At 36.8% G+C, this 20,859-nt stretch overlaps 1 protein-coding gene across 11 annotated transcripts in view; it reads left to right on the top strand.

Annotated features, from left to right (window-relative positions):
• Nucleotides 1-20,859, top strand: part of ADAM11 (ADAM metallopeptidase domain 11) — a 112,288-nt gene that overhangs the window by 56,521 nt on the left and 34,908 nt on the right. For all 11 annotated transcript variants that reach the window (XM_081932553.1, XM_081932552.1, XM_081932557.1 and 8 more), the window contains 8 exons: nucleotides 3,934-4,003; nucleotides 5,812-5,879; nucleotides 8,689-8,763; nucleotides 10,910-10,981; nucleotides 13,201-13,367; nucleotides 14,849-14,933; nucleotides 15,663-15,753; nucleotides 17,666-17,717. In XM_081932553.1, the coding sequence (XP_081788679.1) occupies nucleotides 3,934-4,003; nucleotides 5,812-5,879; nucleotides 8,689-8,763; nucleotides 10,910-10,981; nucleotides 13,201-13,367; nucleotides 14,849-14,933; nucleotides 15,663-15,753; nucleotides 17,666-17,717 (680 nt within the window). The remainder of the gene's footprint in view (nucleotides 1-3,933; nucleotides 4,004-5,811; nucleotides 5,880-8,688; nucleotides 8,764-10,909; nucleotides 10,982-13,200; nucleotides 13,368-14,848; nucleotides 14,934-15,662; nucleotides 15,754-17,665; nucleotides 17,718-20,859) is intronic.

The raw sequence follows: 20,859 nt of genomic DNA, 5'->3' as shown, positions 1-20,859 counted from the left end.
TACAAAAGAGACGCGAGCAGGTCTTCCCCTGGGTCGAGAGCACGAAAGAGGGCCAAAATTTTCTTCTGCAGATCTGGGTCTCTTGAAGACTGCTGGGCAGGGCGAGGTACGTTAATAACGCGATACGTTTAAATTAGAGCAAGTGAAGACCTCGGGCGGCTTTCCTTTTCCTATTTTCCCAGAACCGAGGGAAGAAAATGATTCTGCTTCGGGCCTATAGAGGGCACTGCGAGCTTTGCTAAGGAGGACGGCTGCTTCAGAGCTCCCTTCATGTCCCGAGTCCAGTGGCGTAGCGTGGGTTGCCACGGGTTAGGGGGCGCAAATTACTTGCCTTGCCCCGGGTGCTGACAACCCACGCTACGCCACTGAGTTAAACTACAAATAAAACATAAGTAAAAATATAATAATAATAAACAACTTTTAGTAGTGCCTTTGCTCATTCTTTCCATTTATTTTCCCAAATGCTAACCACTACCAAGATATTTTTTGCTGTATTTGGACATAAAATGGTGGAGGTTATTATTAGTACCTAAGACATTTTATTTATCATTTTAATTGATATTTTAACCTTGCTGCGTAATGTAATTTTTATAATGGAGCCATTCCTGCTTGAATTTATTTATTCAATTTATATAGCTGCCCATCTAACATATGTGACTCAAAGTAGCTTGGCATAAAATACACAGTATGAAAAAATAAAAATGAAAAAGACAATAGTGGAGTCTCATCCAACCATACAGCCAGGAAATGGTCTCTATCACATGCTTAAGGGTCCTGGGCTTGAGCATAAAACTAAGTTTCAAGTCCTTATGGAAAGACAGCAGGGATGGGTCCAGTCTAATCTCATGGGGAATGATATCTCAAAGGGCAAGCCCCGTAGTAAAAAAGGCTCTTCTTCTGGACCCCATGAGGCAACACTTCTTAGCCGACAGAATCCAGAGCATGCCCCTCCTGGCAGGGTGGGTTCCAGCTTCTTCTACTGCTGGTTCACTCAAGATCATGCTTTGGGCATGCACGCTTGGTGCGCGCCTCCTATGGTGCCGCCAATAGAACCAGTTTGGGGGCGTGGCCAGCCAAGTTACTACCTACTTGGCCAAACCAGTCCGAACCGGTAGGAACCCACCTCTGCCTCCTGCTAAGTCAAACAGGATGGGAAAAGATGTAATTGGGAAAAGATCAGATGTAGTCCACACACCTTAAAAGTTGCCAGGTTTGAGTTAAATTGTAGCTGAGTCTATCATATTAGTGCAGTCATATTGATTTCCCCCCACAATATAATCGCTCAGTATAGCAGACAAAAAAGACCAATACAATCAAGATATTAAGGTAAAATGTTCATAGTTTTATGGACATTTAGAGCATGGGTATTTACCATTCATTTTATGATGCCTGCTGAATAGAGCAGTAAATGCTTGACAGAAAATTTTAGTTTATTCTATCACTTGTTTCCAGGCCCCACCCCTTATTCCCTTCAATAAGTCATTAACTGATCACTTCTGCATGTTTCCCTGCCACTTGCCAGTGGGGAAATTATTATTTTTTATTTTATTTTTCTTTTGCTAAACTTTCATTCAGTTAACTTTTTTTGATTCTGGACTCATAGGTGGTGTTGGGTCTTAATTGGAGCTGTCCAATACAAATCAGCCAGCCACATTTTAGCCTGTTCTTTTCTAACTTCCAGCTTATTAGATCAGTTCATTTAGTGACTGTTAAAAGTTACAACACTAAAAAAAGTAACTTCTAACCGTTTTTCACACTTACAACTATTGCAGCATCCTAATTTCACATGATCAAAATTCAGACTTTTGGCAACTGACTTATATTTATGATGGTTGCAGTATCCCAGGGTCATGTGATCACCTTTTGTAACCTTCTGACAAGTGAAATCAATGGGGAAAGCAGATTCACTCAACAACCATGTTACTAACTTAACAACTTCAGTGATTCACTTAACAACTGTGGCAAGGAAGGTCATAAAATGTGGCAAAAGTCACTTAACAAATGTCTCACTTAGCAACAGAAATGTTGGGCTCAGTAATGGTCCAAAATCAAGGACTACCTATAAAGTTAGAAAACATAGAGTCTGATGGATGGAAATGCACATCAATAGTTGAAAAATTGACCAGAGAACAATCAAAGAGAGCTTTGTAACATAACATCTGTTTATATGTGGATATTCCACATTCTTTCCCTGCCACCCATGTTGAAAGATTTATGAATGATCAGGAAGATGTAAGACTTTGAAGTGCTGTCTGTGATGGTAGTTGTAATGTTGTGCTAGCTCGGATGTGATGCAGTTTGATGCAAATGGACCCATGAGGCTCTGAAAAATAAAATCATGTTATGTGGTGTAGAAGTGATGGGGTGTCATGGCAGGCAGAGGCCAATGATGGGGAGAGGGAGGATGAAATTAGATAAGGGATGGAATCCTGAAAATTGAAAACTATGCCATACATAGAGGGGAAGCCTGAAAACTGGGATTGCAAAAAAATGAGGCAGTAGCAATCTTTACTGTACACAGAGAATTTTTCTTTTACAAAAAGGGAAAAAAGCAGTTTTGCATTATGTGATTAAAGAAACAAAACAAATGCTGTCTGGTGTGGAGAAATTCAGAGAGGAGAGCTAAAAGGAGACGCCCAGAGAAAGAGGTGGTTAATTGCTAAATAGGGACCTTTCTACAACACTATGGTTCCATTCCCCAATCCTTCAAAAGCAGCCTGGAACTGATTTGCAGTAATTTTCACTTCTAACGAACTCAAAATGCTGAACACAGCATGAGCCAATCAGTTCTTCCTACCAGTTGCCCACCAGAAGGCTCGGGTTAATGGCATTCAATCAGTACAATTCCAGCAGGTTGCACTCATATGCTTGGTGATGTAAAGGAAAAAAAAAGTTGTTGCTTTTGCTCTGTGAGAAGCAGGGACAATTTACTTTGAGTGGGACCTTGGAGTTAAGGTGAGGTGCATTCTCCCTGATGGAAAACGGATTGCCTATAAATTCTTCAGAGTTCTATCAGTGCAAATGGAAAATATGCTTTTGACCAATTCTAGATATGGTAGCAACTGAGCCAAAAATAAATCAGTATACACCTGGAGGCATCTTCTGAAACAAGGCAAAGACACTATGTGAAACATGGGTTACAAAAAAAGTCTTCCATTGTGGCTATGGCTATGTGGGACACTAGAATTAGCCCTTACATTTGGTTTTTCAGTTTAAGATTATAGGTAATGAACATCAGTGGAGAGATTGGAACTATGGTAGCAATTTATGTTATCTTCCCAAACAATATACACTTGTCTGGAGAACTGAAGGCACTTTAAAAGCAAAGAATCCTTCAGTGTGATTTTAAATTCCTGCTTGTTTGGAGTACAAGTAGTATAAATGTATTTGCACGAAAGCACATTTTCTGTAGGCCTTCAAATAGATATATGTAAAGGAAGAAACTTGCTATTATGAGCTTTCCTATTCTGTGATAATTAATTCAACTCTCACATTGTTTGAAAAACGATCTTAATATAGACCCAAGAGTGAATGAAATTGCAATGAGTGGTGAGGTGGCCTAGTGGCAAAGATTTTTGCCTCCCATTCTGAAGGTTGAGAGCTCAGTCCTAGGGAGTGGCAGATGTTTGTCTGTTAAGGTACAAGAAAAAAAGTTCATCTCTATCCAGTGGCCCAAACTCTACCTCAAATTTAGGGATTATAGGGTCACAAAAAGAGAGTTTAGTGAATAAAATTGCACAATTCTTACATAAGGATATAGGAAGCCTGGTTTTAGTCTTCCTATCCATTAGTAAAAAAATGTAAAGGATTGTATATAAATAACAATACTGTGAACATTTTAATTAAACTGAAGTGAATTAAGTATTGCCTGATACCAATGTAAATACATGCTTTTTGTGGCAATAATTTTTTCTTTTTTTAAATCTCCTGTAGCAGGAGCAACTTCCTCACCAGATCAACCAGACACCAGTACCTCGCATGTCCAATGGTTGCACAGAACCAGGTAAAAATGCCTTTCTATCAAGAGGTTTTGGTGCCTTGTAATTAATTTTGGATTTGGGGTAAATGAGTTTCCAGCTTTTACCTCTGCATTCCTTTAAATTTTTGGAATTCTGTTCTTACCATAGTCTCAATAAATTACATGTATTCTAATGCAAATCTGCTGCATTTAATTTATGTTGAATACTGAGATATAAACACATCCTCAATGAATGTTTCACTGCCAATCTTTTCCCCTGACTTATTTATTTGTTCCTTGGTGTGTTTTATTTTCACTTGTTTTCTTTTCCTTTGGGTGTACTTAAGCTGGATAATTTTAACTAATTTCGTTGTATTTAAGTACAATGACAATAAAGATTATGCATACTTATACTTAAAAAAAAACCCATTAAAAACCTAGATTAAACTTCCTAATAAAATAGATAGCATAATCATCTAATAGTTGAAAGCTTGTTTAAAGAAATGATAGGATTTTCAAAGGAATATGTTTCATAGTCTGAAAGAAACACAAGAAGTCTTTTCCTGAATTTAAAGTGGAGAGTAGATTTGATTTTTATTTTATTTTATTAATTATTGTACTTTATTTATTATTTTATTTTGTTCAATTTATATAGCCAACCGTCTCACATTTGTGACCGGGCAACACACTATTTCAAAGCAACCAATAAACAAAATATAGGAAAACGGTAAAAACAAAATAATATTTAAAATCAAATAAAAAACTTACACTAAAATTACCGTGTCCCCCCTTCCAAAGCCCCTCCCCCACTAAAAGGTAGGCAAGTGTAAGTCGTGGATCAATCATAGACATTTCTTTGTTATATTTTACTCCAGTTGCAACTGCTGAACACTCTTCAAGGAATAGAACCTGAACCTTTTCTCTCCAATGTCTAATGGAATATGTAGCCAGTTGAACAATTTCCTTTGTAGCCGGATAACCTTGGTTTTAACTCAGAAGTCACAGTATTGGTTCTCAGTATAGATTCTGTTTGTTTGTTTCTGTTTATTTGGATTTATATGCCGCCCTTCTCCAAAAGGACTCAGGGCGGCGCTACTTGCTAGATCTTGAGCTACTTGCTATTTTATTAAGTTATCTGAAGTGCCATTCACGTGCATATAAAATCCAATACTAAGCGTGAAGATTGCCCAGAATCTTCTATGCTTCCACAACTATCTCTTGTGTTTTTGCACTGAGTTTGAATAGAAAGCAGCAAAAATATTTCTTCCAATAGGTTGTGAGTATTAAGACTCTTAAGAGTATTAAAACATATATATATATATATATATATATATATATATATATATATATATATATATATATATATATATATATATATATATATATATATATATATATATATATATATATATATATATATATATATATATATATATATATATATATATATATATATATATATATATATATATATATATATATATATATATATATATATATATATATATATTCGTAGATTTTCACGGGTGTAGGTATGCTGGTTTTGTTGTATTTTAAGCCCAAGCCTGAAGATGGCAAGTGACATCTTGCCGAAATGTTGCCAAGACAATCTCAATCCTACACGGGAAAAGACCCGAATACAACAAAACCAGCATATGTATGTATGTATGTATGTATGTATGTATGTATGTATGTATGTAGAGAGAGAGAGAGAGAGAGAGAGAGAGAGAGAGAGAGAGAGAGAGAGTTTGCTATACTATCCCTTGTCTGATCACATATTTTGTCCCCTGATTACCTATTTTTCCATATATGATATCCTTCTTCAATATATAATACGTGTTCTTTTCTCCCAGAGTGTTTATTTTCTGCATTGAACTACTACATTCCTCCTGGGCTTCCTAAACTGCGCCGAAGAAGACAGGTACATTTACTACATTACAGTAATCACCAACTTTAAAAGCAGAAGAGCAAGAATATGAATTTACTGTACTTGAAAAACAGAGCACAATTTATAACATGACCTATCATAACATGACCTATTATGCTGGGATTGCCCAGACCTTCCTCTACAATCTTTTTCTGCAATTGAGAATCAAGATCACATGAAGTGTTAATACCACTTTATAATGCCTGGGAAAGGCCATACTTGGAATAGTACATTCAGTTTTGGTTGCCACAATATAAAAAAAATGTTGAGGCTCTGGAAAGAGTGCAGAGTAGTGTAACAAAGATAATTAGGGGGCTGAAAGCTAAAACATAGGAAGAATAGTTACATAAATTGGTTATGCCTAGTCTAGTGAAAAGAAGGACTGGGGGCAGTGGTGGGTTTCAAAATTTTTTAGAACCTCTTCTATAGGTGTGACCTGGTTTGTGGGAGTGGTTTGCCAGCCATGTGACCGGGTGGGAGTGGCTTGGCAGTCATGTGACTGGGTGGGTGTGGCCAACTTGTAAAATGTGGTGAAACTCACTTAACAACACTCTTGCTTAGCAACCAAAATGTTGCCTCAGAAACTCTGGCATTGAAGCATGCAAGTCTTAAAACTGTCAAGTTACAAGACCCTTGTGCCCCTAACCCTTTAGGAAAAAAAACCCCCAGGGGTGTTCAAACTTGACAGCTTTAAGACTTGTGGACTTCAACTCCCAGAATTCCTCCTCTCGTTCTTCATCTTGATAATGTGCGGACGGGCGGGGGGAGGGAGCTGGAACCGGTTCTAAACGGCACTGTAGATTTGTGGAACCTCTTCTATAGAAGAGGTTAGAACTGGCAGGAACCCACCCCTGACTAGGGGTAAGTCTTCCAATATCTCAGGGCCTGCCACAAAGAAGAGGTGGGTCAACCTATTCTCCAAAGCACCTGAGGGCAGGACAAGAAGCAATGGATGGAAACTAATCAAGGAGAGAATCAACCTAGAACTAAGGAGAAATTTCTTGACAGTTAGAACAATTAATCAGTACAGCTGTTTGCCTCCAGAACTTGTGGTTGTCCCATCACAGAAGATTTTTAAGAAGAGATTGGACAGCCATTTGTCCAAAATGGTATAGAGTTTTCTGCTTGACCAGGGGGTTGGACTAGAATAGCATTCCCAAACTTTCCAACTTGGCAGCCCAGCCTGGCACGAGCGGAAGGTGCTTGTGTTCACATGTGAAGCTCCAGTTGTGCAAGTGGAAAGTGCCTGCGTGCAAAGCTCTGTTCATATGTGAGTGGAGTTTTGTGTGCACATACTTGCCCACTGCTTGCGTGAGTAGAGCTTTGCTCACATGCTTGCCCATTGCATGTGCAGTCCGGTTTGAAACAGGCTGCCATCTGGCAGTAGGCTGTGGCCTGGGGGTTGGGGACCCCTGGACTAGAAGACCTCCAAGATCTCTTCCAACTCTGTTATTCTGTTATCTTCATGGAGTTTGCTTCCCATGCAGGATACAGCCAGACATAAACAGCATTAATACTTTACACACATGTCAATCTAAAAATCTTAGAGTCCCCATACTCAATGAACAATCACCCAATTTTTCAAAATACAGGGAAGACACCATGTTGTTCTTTTTCTCCCATGGAGACAATACTTTCCTTAGCAATCTATTAGTGGCTACTTAAGGCTTTTCAAAGAGAGAGGAAATGTTTCATAAGAATAGAAGTTGTTTATTTGCATTCATGTTTTATAGGTACTGATAAACTGCTTATTCAAATTAAGCACCGTTATTTGGAAAATTTTGTAAGTCTTCAATTGTCTAACTTGGTCCAATTTACTTCATTTATTTATTCTTTTAAATGGATAGCACAAAACAGGTTAACTTCTCTTCCTCTACATTTTTGTATATTTTTAAGGGTGGTGGTCTAGAAATCAGGATACTCTTAAGTTCTAGTCCTGTTTTAGCCATGAAAACATAGGTGGATGTTTGCCTTGAATTACTTATAAAGTAATAAAGGCAAGATAAAAATCTAATAAATAAGATTAACAAAGATCTTTGTTTATTTCACTTGAAAACATCATTGTAAGAAATTCCTTTACTATTTTGGGATTGCAGTTAAAATTTTATTTTAGAATAACAAATGGCAGCTAGAGAAATTCTCACATTCCAAGCAGCAAGGCTTGTGAGTATCCCAATTAGTGCAGTATAGCATCATGTTTAACATGTTGGATTAAAACTGTGAAAATCTAGGTTCAAATCCACTCTCAGATCATTAAGCATATGAAGATAATCTCTTACTTAGCTCGACCTATCTCACAGAGTTATTCTAGGGATAGAATATATGCCCCAGTTCCCAGAGGAAAGAAAACAAGAACAATGCAATAATAAAATATTAATTACACTGGATATTGCATAATTGTTATTGAAAAGAGAGGTATGAAAGTGCTGTGTGATTAACATCATGTTTGGGTTAGTTTTGACTGATTATATACAACATCTTAAAAGTTTTATAGCATTCCACAACTTAGAAAGCTTGATGTATAATATATACCAGCTTTCTCCAGTTGCTCTTTGGATGTATTGAGCTTCTCTTAATCCTTAACTATCTGCAGGAATTAAGCTGTGCCTAAATAACACTAGGTTGTGGAAGATTGGTGGACTCCAATCCTCTGATTGAGCTTCCCTACTATAAAATGTAGGAGAAAGAATATGGGAACATACAAAGGCCTGTGTATGAAATATGTTCCTGGGCACGAATGGGGAGGCCCTTCTTAGAGCAGGAGAGTTACCAATGTAAATGTGTCGTCTTCTTCCCATCTCAGGTTCACCGAGGTCATCGGACTGTCCACAGTGAGACCAAATTCATTGAATTGATAATTGTTAATGACCACCAACTGGTGAGTACTGATAATGGCATAGAAAGACAAATGTGGATGGGTTTGTTGTTGCAGATCCTTTAAAATGCTTTGTGGAGAGAAGCAAATGAATTGCCTGCCAAACCTGTATCTTTGAGCAATTTGGCAAATAAAGATCAGAACGTTTTTCCCTTTCAGTTAAGTCTGATTTCTTTTCTTTTCTTGTTTTTAAATTGGTCAGTATATCCTCTGTCAGGATCTCTTCCACAATGCTATTTGCAATTCAGATAAACTGTCCATCAGCTGAGCTTGCCGGATCAATATAATTACTCTGTCAGTATGAGCAGTGTAGATTGATAAAGTACACACAAAGCTTTCCAAAGCTACTATGTCTTCCATTGGTAATTTGTTTGTTTGTTTGTTTTGTTGCAGATCTATGTTTAGTGCTATGCATTCACAGCAGAGTTACTAATGAATCCCTGATAATTATACATAATTGTTCAAAATTGTGACAGGGGCCTTTAATTTATTATTTTATTTTATTTTCATTTTTAATATGCAAAATGATGTTATTCTTCCCTAGCATGTTCAAATAAAAATGATGAAATAACATGTATAATGAAAAGTCCTTTCTCAATATTGAACAGAAACTGGCAAATTGAAGACCACTACGAGATGACTCATCAATAATGTTGCTACTAATCTGGATTCTTAATGACTTTATGGATTCTTCCATATGGGAAACTATGAAATATTTATTTATTAAATGTATATGCCCCCATCATTCTCAAAGTGATTCATTTCAAATGGTTTGACACTGCCTTCTTCCAAGTTGTTGTTATGACATCTCAATGTAGTCTATATCCTTGGCCTATCTTACTGAATTAATTAGTAATTAATTAAATAATTATACTACTAGGAAATACTTGAGTTGCAGACCAGACTGAGAAATGTAAAAATATCTGATATGTCCCCAAAGTTATCAACATCCAAGCAGGTGTTGGCTTTTTATCAACAGCAGTTGAACTTGATTCAAATGGAACTTCTTTATTCCAAGCAGGAAGTTTTTTGCAGGAAGCAAAAAACTGGATCAGTCCTTGAATACTTGCTCCGTTAAAGATGTGATCAAAGAGTACTATTTTGGTTAGAGAAGGCACTTTGGCTAGAAAATCTTAGAATTATTCAGTTAAAAGGAATCAGTAATCTGATTCTCTACAGGAGGCTGCCATTGAAATATATTCAGAAGCTACAACTGATACTGATCACAGCGCCATAGAGAGTTATGGAGGCTCTTGGGTGAACTATATCACAGCACTATTTTCACACTGCACTCATTGCAATCTGCTTCTGGATCCAGTTCATGGAGTTGGTTATCATCTTCAAAGGCCTTTGTGGCATGAGTCCAGAGTATCTAAGATAAGGATCTCCAAGCTTTTCTGGCTTGGGAATTCTGGGAGTTGACGTCCACCAGGCTCAAAGTTGCCAAGGTTGGAGACCCCTGATCTAAGATGATTGGGGTTGGCCTATCCTCCTTACTCCAGCAGAAGATGCCTACTTTGGATCCTATCTGCCAAAGAATTTACGGTTGGTGAGGTCCAGAGGAAAAGCCTGTCCTTTGGAATATTCTCCTGCCAGAGTTGAGGTGGGCCTCCACCCTCCTGGTCTTTTCAAAAGAGCTTTAAAACCAGGCTCCACTGGGGGACCTGATAGGAATGCTTTATGCTGGGGTGGCTGGCAGGGTAGAGAGAAAATCTCCACCCCTGTTTTGCCTGTCCGCTTGATTTTTAACTTCCATTTATTTGTTCTTAATTTTAGTCATTTAGTATTACCTTTTTAAAACATTTTGTAAGCTTCCTAGAGTTGCTGCAACAGTAAAATGGGCGGCATTATGAAATAAAACAAACAAACAAACAAACAATTCAGTACAAGTTTCAGGAAATTATTTACATGGGCTTATTTCTGTGCAAACATGATAAAAGTTTGCCTAAGAAGGTAATCATTTCCAAGAATGTATACATGTGTTAAGAGTGGAATTACCTTATGGCTGCTTTTTTAAGTTGGGGAAAGTCACTTCATGAAGAAAGAGGTAGAGAGAGGAAGACCCTCACTAGAATGCTTCGGCCTCAGGTTTCATCAGATGAGGAGTGAGTTTCCTGAAACTATTTGTTCTGTATCTATTCTCTTCTAGTTTGAACAAATGCGTCGCTCAGTCAGCCTTACCAGCAACTTTGCAAAGTCTGTGGTAAACCTTGCTGATGTGGTGAGTGTGGAGTACATTGCAGTTTTCTCCAAAAATTACATGCAAAAATATATTGAGAATGAACGAACAGAAAATCTGGGCCGATGCAAAGGATTCCATGGTAGGTCTCTTCTATAGGCCACCATCAGGTACAACTAAGTGACTCAGTCTATTGAGTTGTAGATCACTCTCACATATATGTAGTCTTAAATCGTAGCATCTCATTTCCACAACACATTGCAGCTAAGTGTGTAAGCACACATAAACATTGGCTTTCAAGTATCCATAATAATTTTTAGACAATGTTTTTCTGACACAGGTGTTTTCATACTAGTACATGCTAATATGGAAGTGTACATTCAGAATGATTAAACAGTTAAATATTTTCCAATAACTCTGCTTGAGAAAAATTATCTGTCTCTCATATTGTGACCCCATTTTTAATAAAGAGGTACTACAAAGATTAGAGGGACGTGGTGGCTCAGTGGATAAGATGCTGAGCTTGTTGATAAAAAGATTGGCAGTTTAGCGGTTTGAATTCCTAGCATCGCGTAACGGAGTGAGCTCCCTTTACTTGTCCCAGCTTCTGCCAACCTAGCAGTTCGAAAGCACATAAAAAATGTAAGTGGAAAAATAGGAACCACCTTTGGTGGGAAGGTAACAGCGTTCGGTGCGCCTTCGGCGTTCAGTCATGTCAGCCACATGACCAAGGAGATGTCTTCGGACAGCACTGGCTTTTCAGCTTTGAAATGGAGATGAGCACCGCTCCCTAGAGTCAGGAACGAGTAGCATGTATGTGCGAGGGGAACCTTTACCCTTACCTTTTACAAAGATTAGATTTAAAACTTCTGTTGAGAACTGTGAATGAACGTCAAATGTAGCTTGTTGGCGATGTCTTATGTATGCCTAAAGACCAGCATCCAAAAATTGTACTATGTTGGATATCTCCTGGAGGAAAGAGGAAACAAGGCCGGCCTCAGGGAACTTAAAGAAGATCTTAAGATTATTAGTGTCCCTAGGGCTGATGCCTAAGATGCTGCAATTGATTGAAAACCACTGGAAAGCTCTTGTTACTCAATGTGTTCTGCACAGGATCTAATGATGATGATGATGATGATGACATACCAAGTTTTAATTCTCATAATTAGCTTAAGAAATGCAAATTTAGTTGGTCACACTTGTTGAGCAAAGTTTTTCAGTTATCTTTATATTCTACACTCACTCATCTTTTTGTTTTAAATCAGTAAACACTTTAAAGAAAGAATTATAGACAAGGAGAGATGAAATATGTGTTAAATGGGTAAAGGGTAGGTAAGCAAAATACTAATAGTAAGATACAAATAAATAAACGAGATCTAAATTGCCTTGGAGACTACAGTTCTTACATAAAATATTATTTAAATATGAAATTACAAAATATATCAGCTTTTAAAGAAAAAAACTAAGAACTATTAAGTTTTAAGCTAATAAAAATAGTATAGCATAAATCAGTAATTAAAATTATAAGATGTAATAGATTGAATTTAATTTCCAAAATAAATTCTACTCTCCATAGAAAACTCCCATATTTTATATGCCTTTGATTCCTTGAATGAAAGAATGGCTAGCCAAATTGTGAGTGTGTGCTTTGATGTCTAGAATAAATTTGTATTTTTTAAAAAATAAATTTTATTACAATTTATTTTTTACACTTAAATATTTAGGCTTAATCTTAAACACTATTATTAAGATTTCTTCTTTTTGTTTCTAATGAAAAGAATATAATTTCCTTGTAACAGTTAACACATACAAAACTAATTTAATATGCTTTGAAGGATTGCATGTATTGGTAAAATTTAATACATGTTGCAACTAGGAATTCAACTTTTATAATTTGTGTAATTTTAATGGGAACTTATTCCCCAAAATGCTGAGTTTTCAGTATTACTGTCAAATATGAAGCAATCATCTTCACAACAGAAATCATCTTATTTTCAACATTTTAGTAAACAAAAGAAATATGTCAATAATAAAACAATAATAATAATATTACAATATTCAAAGTAATTTTAATTCCTCCCCCCCCTCACTAAAAATAGATGTGAAAATAAATTGTGGGTAGGAAATGAACTGCTTTAATATTCATTTAACTTCAAGGGTACATTTGGAAAATTATGGCTGCTTTGGAAAATGAGAAGGATATCACATATATGGAAGGGGGAAAGTCCCCGCCTTTTAAAAAAATCTTTGTTGGGTCACAGATTTTTAAGGAGCAGTTGAACACTCGTATCGTGTTGGTTGCTATGGAAACATGGGCATCAGGGAATAAGATCCAGACGGATGAAGATTCCCTAGAGACACTGAGAGAGTTTATGAAGTATCGTCAAGAGTCTCTTCCTGAACACAGTGATGCTGCCCATCTCTTCTCGTGAGTTTTAAACGGGAATGTGGTCACTTTTATGTTAGAAAGATACAAAATTAACTATTATAGTTCTGGTAGTAAGAATAGGCTGAAGTAATTTGTAAGGGATGTTAAGAAAGTCTATGCACTTAATGAAACTTTTCTTTTGCGGAACAAGTTAGCCAGAAGATTGCTTTGCTGGTAAGCACACATAATATATCTCCTGGTATTGTAGCAAAGGGGACGCGGTGGCTCAGTGGCTTAGATGCTGAGCTTGTCGATCAGAAGGGTCGGCAGTTCGAATTCCTAGGGGTGTGTAACGGAGTGAGCTCCCGTTACTTGTCCCAGCTTCTGCCAACCTAGCAATTCGAAAGCATGTAGAAATGCAAGTAGAAAAATAGGAACCATCTTTGGTGGGAAGGTAACAATGTGCGCCCTCAGTGTGTAGTCATGCCGGCCACATGACTGGCATGGAGACGTATTCAGACAGCGCTGGGTCTTCAGCTTTGAAACGGAGATGAGCGCTGCCTCCTAGAGTCGAGAACGACTAGCTTGCAAAATGGCTTTCTCTTATATGTTCCCTTTTATTTATATTCTGTTTTAGACCTTTAAAATAGCATAGAGACATTCTTCATTTGTGAAGAATATTAACTAATATAGTAGAAATAAGATGTTGGCAAAAAAGAAAACTTTGCCTGATATTTTTTTTTATACAGTTAGTCTTCATTCAGTGACTGCTTCATTCAGCAATTGGAAATAGCACATAGCACTTAGACTTATATACAACTTCACAGTGCTTTATAGCCCTCTCTAAGCAGTTTACAGAGTCAACTTACTGCCCCCAACAATCTGGGGCCCCATTTTATTCGGAAGGATGGAAGCATGGTAATGAAAAAATGACTTCATGACCCATGATCACATTTACAGCTTTTGCAAGTATGTAAAGCAAAGGAAAGCCAAAGTAAGATTACAAACACAGGTGTGCTTTCACTTAACAATCGTTTCACTTAATGACTGAATTGCTGGTCCCATTTAAGGCGACTAAACATGGACTACCTGTATTAGATAATAACTGTATTACATGTTAAAATTAAATAAGAGGCTCCTTGATATCTCTAACTAGTATACTATTAAAATTAATGCCAGTTCTAGAAAGTATGATTTTTAAAATAACAATTGCTTGTGACTCGTGATTAAAATACTGTATATAGATTCATTTCATCAAATCTCAACAAAACAACAAGTTTGAATTAATGTAGATCAGCATATAAAATATGAGACAGCAGTGCCCATTTGGACTTAGTGCTAAAGTCAGAATTTTTAACAAAGGTAACAGGCGGATGCAAAGAAATGAATTCCCTGACCAATCCATACTCTTGCCGTATTTTGATAGTTTTCATTGTTCCAGGATTAGTAAGTGAATGCCAAGAGGACAAAAAATCTAGCAGGTCAAGGCTATCTAGCTTTCCCTTCACCTGCATAGTAAATATTCCTTCTTACTCTCCCAGAGGGCACACTTTTAGAAGCAGCCGCAGTGGTACAGCTTACGTTGGCGGAATCTGCTCCGTTGCTAGAGGCGGAGGTGTGAATGAGGTGAGTTGGGTTATGATGACTGGGGCTGGAGTTTAAAGGAACAGAATCAAAGCCTGCATGCTCTTCCGACCGTAACAAATTTGTCTGTTCTAAGATCTCAAGCTTATTTAGATTTCATTTCTCATCTTGCAACTCCTGAGGCTTTGAAGATCCCTTTCCCTTGTGAGATACTACTCTTCTGCCCTTTAAAACCCTTTCAGGATCCCTTATTTTCTGTAAAGCCTTGTCTCCACACACTAACCGAACTAATACCTATGGTTTTTGCCACTACATTTGCTGACGTTCATCTCTTATGCTTCCCTCTTCCTCCACTTTTTTCCCCTTCAGTCAACTAAATTTATATTATAAGACCGTTGGAGTGGTGCTTCTCTTGTTCCTTTACATCAGTGTTTCTCAACCGTGGCAACTTGAAGATGTGTGGACTTCAACTCCCAGAATTCCCCAGCTAGCGAATGCCAAGTTGCCAAGGTTGAGAAACACTGCTTTACATGATTCTACAAAGTAACTGATATACTGATAGGGCTCTTTACATGTCAATCATAGCCAGGAATTCATTGTTTTTTGCAGGGTGAGCAATATGTCCACAGAGAGAAAGGGCGGGGCGGGTTAACTTCCATGGGACCTGTGAATAATCTGGGAAAGATCTGCCCTCAAAATTTTAACATTTTTATGATAGTTGATCTCTCCATACTCAGCCTATCCAATAACTTGTTGTCCTCTTTCCCAAAGTATGGTACCGTTGGAGCGATGGCAGTAACATTAGCCCAGACCTTGGGGCAAAACATTGGCATGATGTGGAACAAGCACCGTGCTTCTGCAGGTAAGTAACTCTGTGATGAGCCAAGTGTTTTCCTAATCTCAAGGCATAATAAGAACCTGAGAATTGCTTAGACCAGTAGTTCTCAACCTTTTCTTCACCACAACCCCCCTTTAAATACCTTTTGTGGCCATGAACTATGGTTAGAGACCTCCAAGACTTCACTTGAGATTTAAATCATAACATTTCTTCAAGCCTTCGCGGACCCCATATGATAACATCACCGCTCCCTAAGGGTCCACAGACCATAGATTGAGAACCACTGGCTTAGTCCAACAATTATTATATGGTTTGCCTAAAATACCTTGTTTCAAAGAGATCTGGAGCCCAACAGGCACTTTTATTCCAATAGATTTAAGAACTATTCCATTCTCAAGCTTTGTCTCCTGTTCTGGAGAAACTTGAAAAAGTAATTCTTGGGTTTCTAATTTAGTACTTCATTATCTATCTTGGGTTTGATATTTTTCATTCATCATGAACACTTTAGTGTAAGTTGAGATTGTTTCTTTCAGATCAGCGGTTATTTTGTTCTGGTTTCCAATTTGGAAATCTGTACTTTAAAAGATTATGAGTGGATAAGCCAAAACTGATGAAGAAGCCTGAATCTGAATTCACTATGGCTGTGGTTTATGTTGTCAATCTTTCAGATCTAATTTTCTTTTCTTCCATATCCTCTTTGTCAGTGTTTTGGCTGCTTCTTAAAATTATGATTATGATAGAAGAATGGGTGAGCAAGGGCAGTTCTTTTGAGGTTAATAAGATGAACCTGGCTAATGAATAAAATGTTACTGCAAATACAATTGCAGATGATCTTCCTGGAGATTCCTAGTTAAAAACATTTTCAACTAATTAACAGGTTTTGCATATGTGCGTGATATATGATACATTATAAATACCTTATCAATTATCAATTTATATTTTTTGGGATCTCCTGAGATTGCCTGAAACATTCTCTAATCTGTTTGGTATGTAACCTTCATCTGCATATTGAACCTGCCTCCCCCGTTTCTCTTCATTCCAGTTTAAAGCTACATTGGACTACCTATTAATAAATACTATTAAGTCACCTGCAGCATTTTCTTTACTGAACATTATAAGCTATATTAGCTGGATATTGGAGGAAGTGTATTTGGGAAACATATGCACAGAGACCAACAGGTTACATTCTCAGGAGGAAAATGAAGGAGAACAATATATTAAAAATAAATGCACTAGAATACATGATTACTTTAAAAAAGTGAGCGCTAATATTTGTACATGCAGAAAAAGCCTTTGATAAGTTGGAGTGGGCTTTTTATTAGCCTTTTTAAAACAAAACAAATCCAAGACAAGAATTTAAAAGTTGAATGGATAACAAACCAACAACAAGCAGCAAATGGAACATTTTCCACAAATTTTCTAGTAAGGAAACCCACTGGGTTAGGGTGTTTACTTTCTTCCTTTGTTATTGGTTTAGAAGTTTTGAGAGAGAAAAGTTGGAAAGACAAACAAGCACTTGAAATTAAAATTCAAGGAGACGAATATAAGTTGAAATGCTATGTAGGTGATGTAGTATCAACCACTATGCAACCATCAGAAAAGAACTGTCAAAATTTGTTAGGAAATATTGCTATCTGACTCTTCTTGATATTTTTGCCAACAAAGATTAACATGGCCATCTTCCAACAACATCTAGTTCAGATTTTATAGGAGAAAATGGTTTAAGACGTAATCTTAGAATGGGATGTTTTATCAAGGACAGTGAGAAAATAAATAGTACTTGATTATTTCAGCTTTAGGAATATACAATTCTGGGTTATGATTTGAAATAGGGGATTTGGACACAATAAATGTGAACAAGGAATAGAGAATGTATATTTCCCATAATTCTTTGAGAAGATCTTTCTATTTTTTTTATTGCTCCTTTTCTCTATAGGAGATTGTCGCTGTCCTGACTTATGGCTGGGTTGTATTATGGAAGATACTGGGTAAGTTGTAGAAGAAGTGAGGATCATATAAGGCCAAGGTGTTGGGTTAATATTTGAGATCAGGAACCAAGGATTTATTAAAGTAAATTTGAGATCTGTTAAGATCTGTTTAGATCTTAACTTTACATCTTGCTAGCAACAGAAAACTCTCTTTGATTGATTATTGTTAAGTTCATCTATTTCCCTCTCTAGCTGGCTTCAGAAGAAAGCAGGTAGCACTTTATGCATAGGTAAAAGAAAGATACATCTGTTCAATTTTCCTTTTTTAGTAATCTGACATCTGCTACATCTGGTTATCTTGTCAGTTTTTAAATTCAGTTTTCTATTAACCTTCCCCCTCACCCCCATCCCTGCTATCTTTTTCAAAGAAAGGAAAGGGAATTTGTGTCACTAATAGATAATGGGCCAGATAAAATCTCACCTTAAGCCTCTAGCATCAACTGGAAACAAATTCAAGATGCAGATGTACGGTTATATTAATGATATTACATCTAGCCATATTGAGCTTACAAAACTTTTAAAATAATCTTTATTAATGATTACAACCACACAGATAAAAACTAATAGAAACTATAAAAATTAAGATTAAAAAAAATAAAGTGCAAGGGAAAAGAAAAATGTAATTATAGCAGAAAAAATAAAAAATATATAAAGAAATAGCTCAGTTTCTTATCACAAGTATGAAAAATATTTCTAACAAATCATCATTTTCTCTTAACAGTAACTAGCTGTAAGAGGAAACTAGGATTTCTAATGCTCAACCATAGAGATATAAACCAGCATTGCTGCAGCTGCCAAAAAACCCAATGCAGTCCTAGACTGCATCAACAGATCAAGATCACGTGAAGTGTTAGTAATGTTTTATACTGCCTTGGTAAGACCATACTTGGAATAAACTAAAGTGTTTTAGTCACTATGATGCAAAAAAGATGTTAAGACTCTAGAAAACAGTTGCAGGAACTGGGTATGTCTAGTTTAATGAAAAGAAGGACTAAGGGAGACATGATAGCAATGTTCCAATATCTCAGGGGTTGCCACAATGAAGAGGGAGTCAAACTCTCAAGGGCACCTGAGTGTAGAACAAGAAGCAATAGGTGGAAACTAATCAAGGAGAGAAGCAACTTAGAACTGAGGAGAAATTTCCTGACAGTTAGAACAATTAATCAGTGGAACAGCTTGCCTCCAGAAGTTGTGAATGCCCCAACACTGGAAGTCTTTAAGAAGATGTTGGATAGCCATTTGTCTGAAACGGTATAGGGTTTCCTGCCTAGGGAGGGGGTTGTACTAGAGGACCTCCAAGATCCCTTCCAACTCTGCTATTGTATTGTATTGTATTAAAAAATGGTGAGAAGAGCAACAAAGATGATTAAGGGACTGGAAGCTAAATGTATGGTGAATAGTTGCAAGATCTAGGTTTATCTAATCTAATGAAGAGAAGGACTAAGAATGACATGCTAGCAGTCTTCCAATATTTGAGGGACTGACACAGAGAATAGGAGGTCAACCTATTTTCCTAAGCACCTGAAAGAGAAGCAATGGATGAAAACTAATCAAGAAGAGATCAAACCTCGAACTAAGGGAAAATTTCCTATCAGTAAGAGCAATTCATCAGTGGAGTGGCTAGCCTCCAGAAATTGTGGGTGCTCCATTTCTTTTTAAGAAGAGATTGGACAGTCATTTCTCCAGAATGGTATCACTTCATCTCTTCAAAATCTCTTCAAAAATATTTTTTTTCTGAGTCTTTTGCATTTATTTATTTTTGCAATGGATTGAAGGTGACTCACCCTGTATGATGTTCCAAGGGTTCTTAATATTTAAAAAACAGTAAAAATAGTTTCAGAAATTATTAAGAGATGAGGATTCTAATCTGCGTTAAGAGATGAGGATCCTAATTGAGAGTTACCAGAAATACCAATGTATCTATTTTAAACTTAATCCAAAAACACACTTTATAATATACCCTTTCCTTTTGTATCTCATGCTTCATCTATAAAGAAATCTTCCCAAACCTTATTATCCAATCACAATAAATGAAAACTCATTAGTTTTATTTTATCCTGCTCTTATTATTTTTATAAATAACTCAAGGTGACAAAGATACAATATTCTTTTCTCATATTCTCACCACAACCATCCTGTGGGGTGAGTTATATTGAGAGAGAATAATTGACCCAGAAACCCAGCTCTCATGCTTAAGGCTGGGTGAAGGAAAAGACCACATACTTGTATTAACATTACTTAAAATATATAAAATACAAAATAAATTATTTTCCCATATCTCTCATCTGAGAATAGAACCTTAAAACCTATTTATTCAGTCCTAATTAGCAACAGTCCATTGATGATTTTCAGACAATGTATTTGTTTTACCCTTGATCAATAAACCGACTTTATATTTGTTCTGTTTCAGTTTAGCATGCAAACACATGCAGGCAGTTGCTATGGAGATAAGCAGTTAATAGTAGACCAGATTGTAAATCAGGGTCTGTGCAAAGAGCCCTTGCCTGAATAAATTGCTTTGAAGTTTAAGAAGCAATAGGGTGATCCAGTTCATTCACTCCAGTCAGCCAGTCCAAATGTCAAAAGTTCAAGGATAAGTTACACAGGAATTATTATCACAAACTAAAAATCCAAATTGTTGTTTCCAATAAAGACTAAAGGAAAAGCAGCTACATAAATCTATATGCAGTTGGCTGCAATTACTCGGGCTTTGTCCTTTACTCAGTGAAAAGCCTAATCGAGTGGTTTTGGTCTACTGGGGCTTGAAGATCATGCCTCATCATCTAACTGCTCTGTCTGATCAGGAGATTCCTATGATTGCTCAGCCTCTTCAGATGAATCCTGGCTTGAAGAATCTTGAAGCTAATGATCCATAAGACTCAGCTGGATCAACGTTATCAGTTTGAATCTGAATCTTGGGTCATGACAATGTCCCTTCCCCTTATTCTGTATAATTTTAGTTTTTAATCCCCTCAAATAATGTCCTAGGACTTTTTTTCCCTCTCCTCTCAGAAAAACTTGAAACTTTAAGAGCTCTCTTTCTTAAGAGTTTGATTTTTTTTCATTTTTGTTTTGTCCTTTATTACAGAATTTGTACATTCAGTATTTCATCTTCTTCCCTATCATTCTTGTAATGTGTCAT

This window comes from Natrix helvetica (assembly GCF_964273705.1).
Source record: "Natrix helvetica genome assembly, chromosome: Z".
Classification (NCBI taxonomy): domain Eukaryota; kingdom Metazoa; phylum Chordata; class Lepidosauria; order Squamata; family Natricidae; genus Natrix; species Natrix helvetica.
Note: the sequence above shows the minus strand (reverse complement) of the source record. Positions and strands in the feature narration are given on the sequence as shown.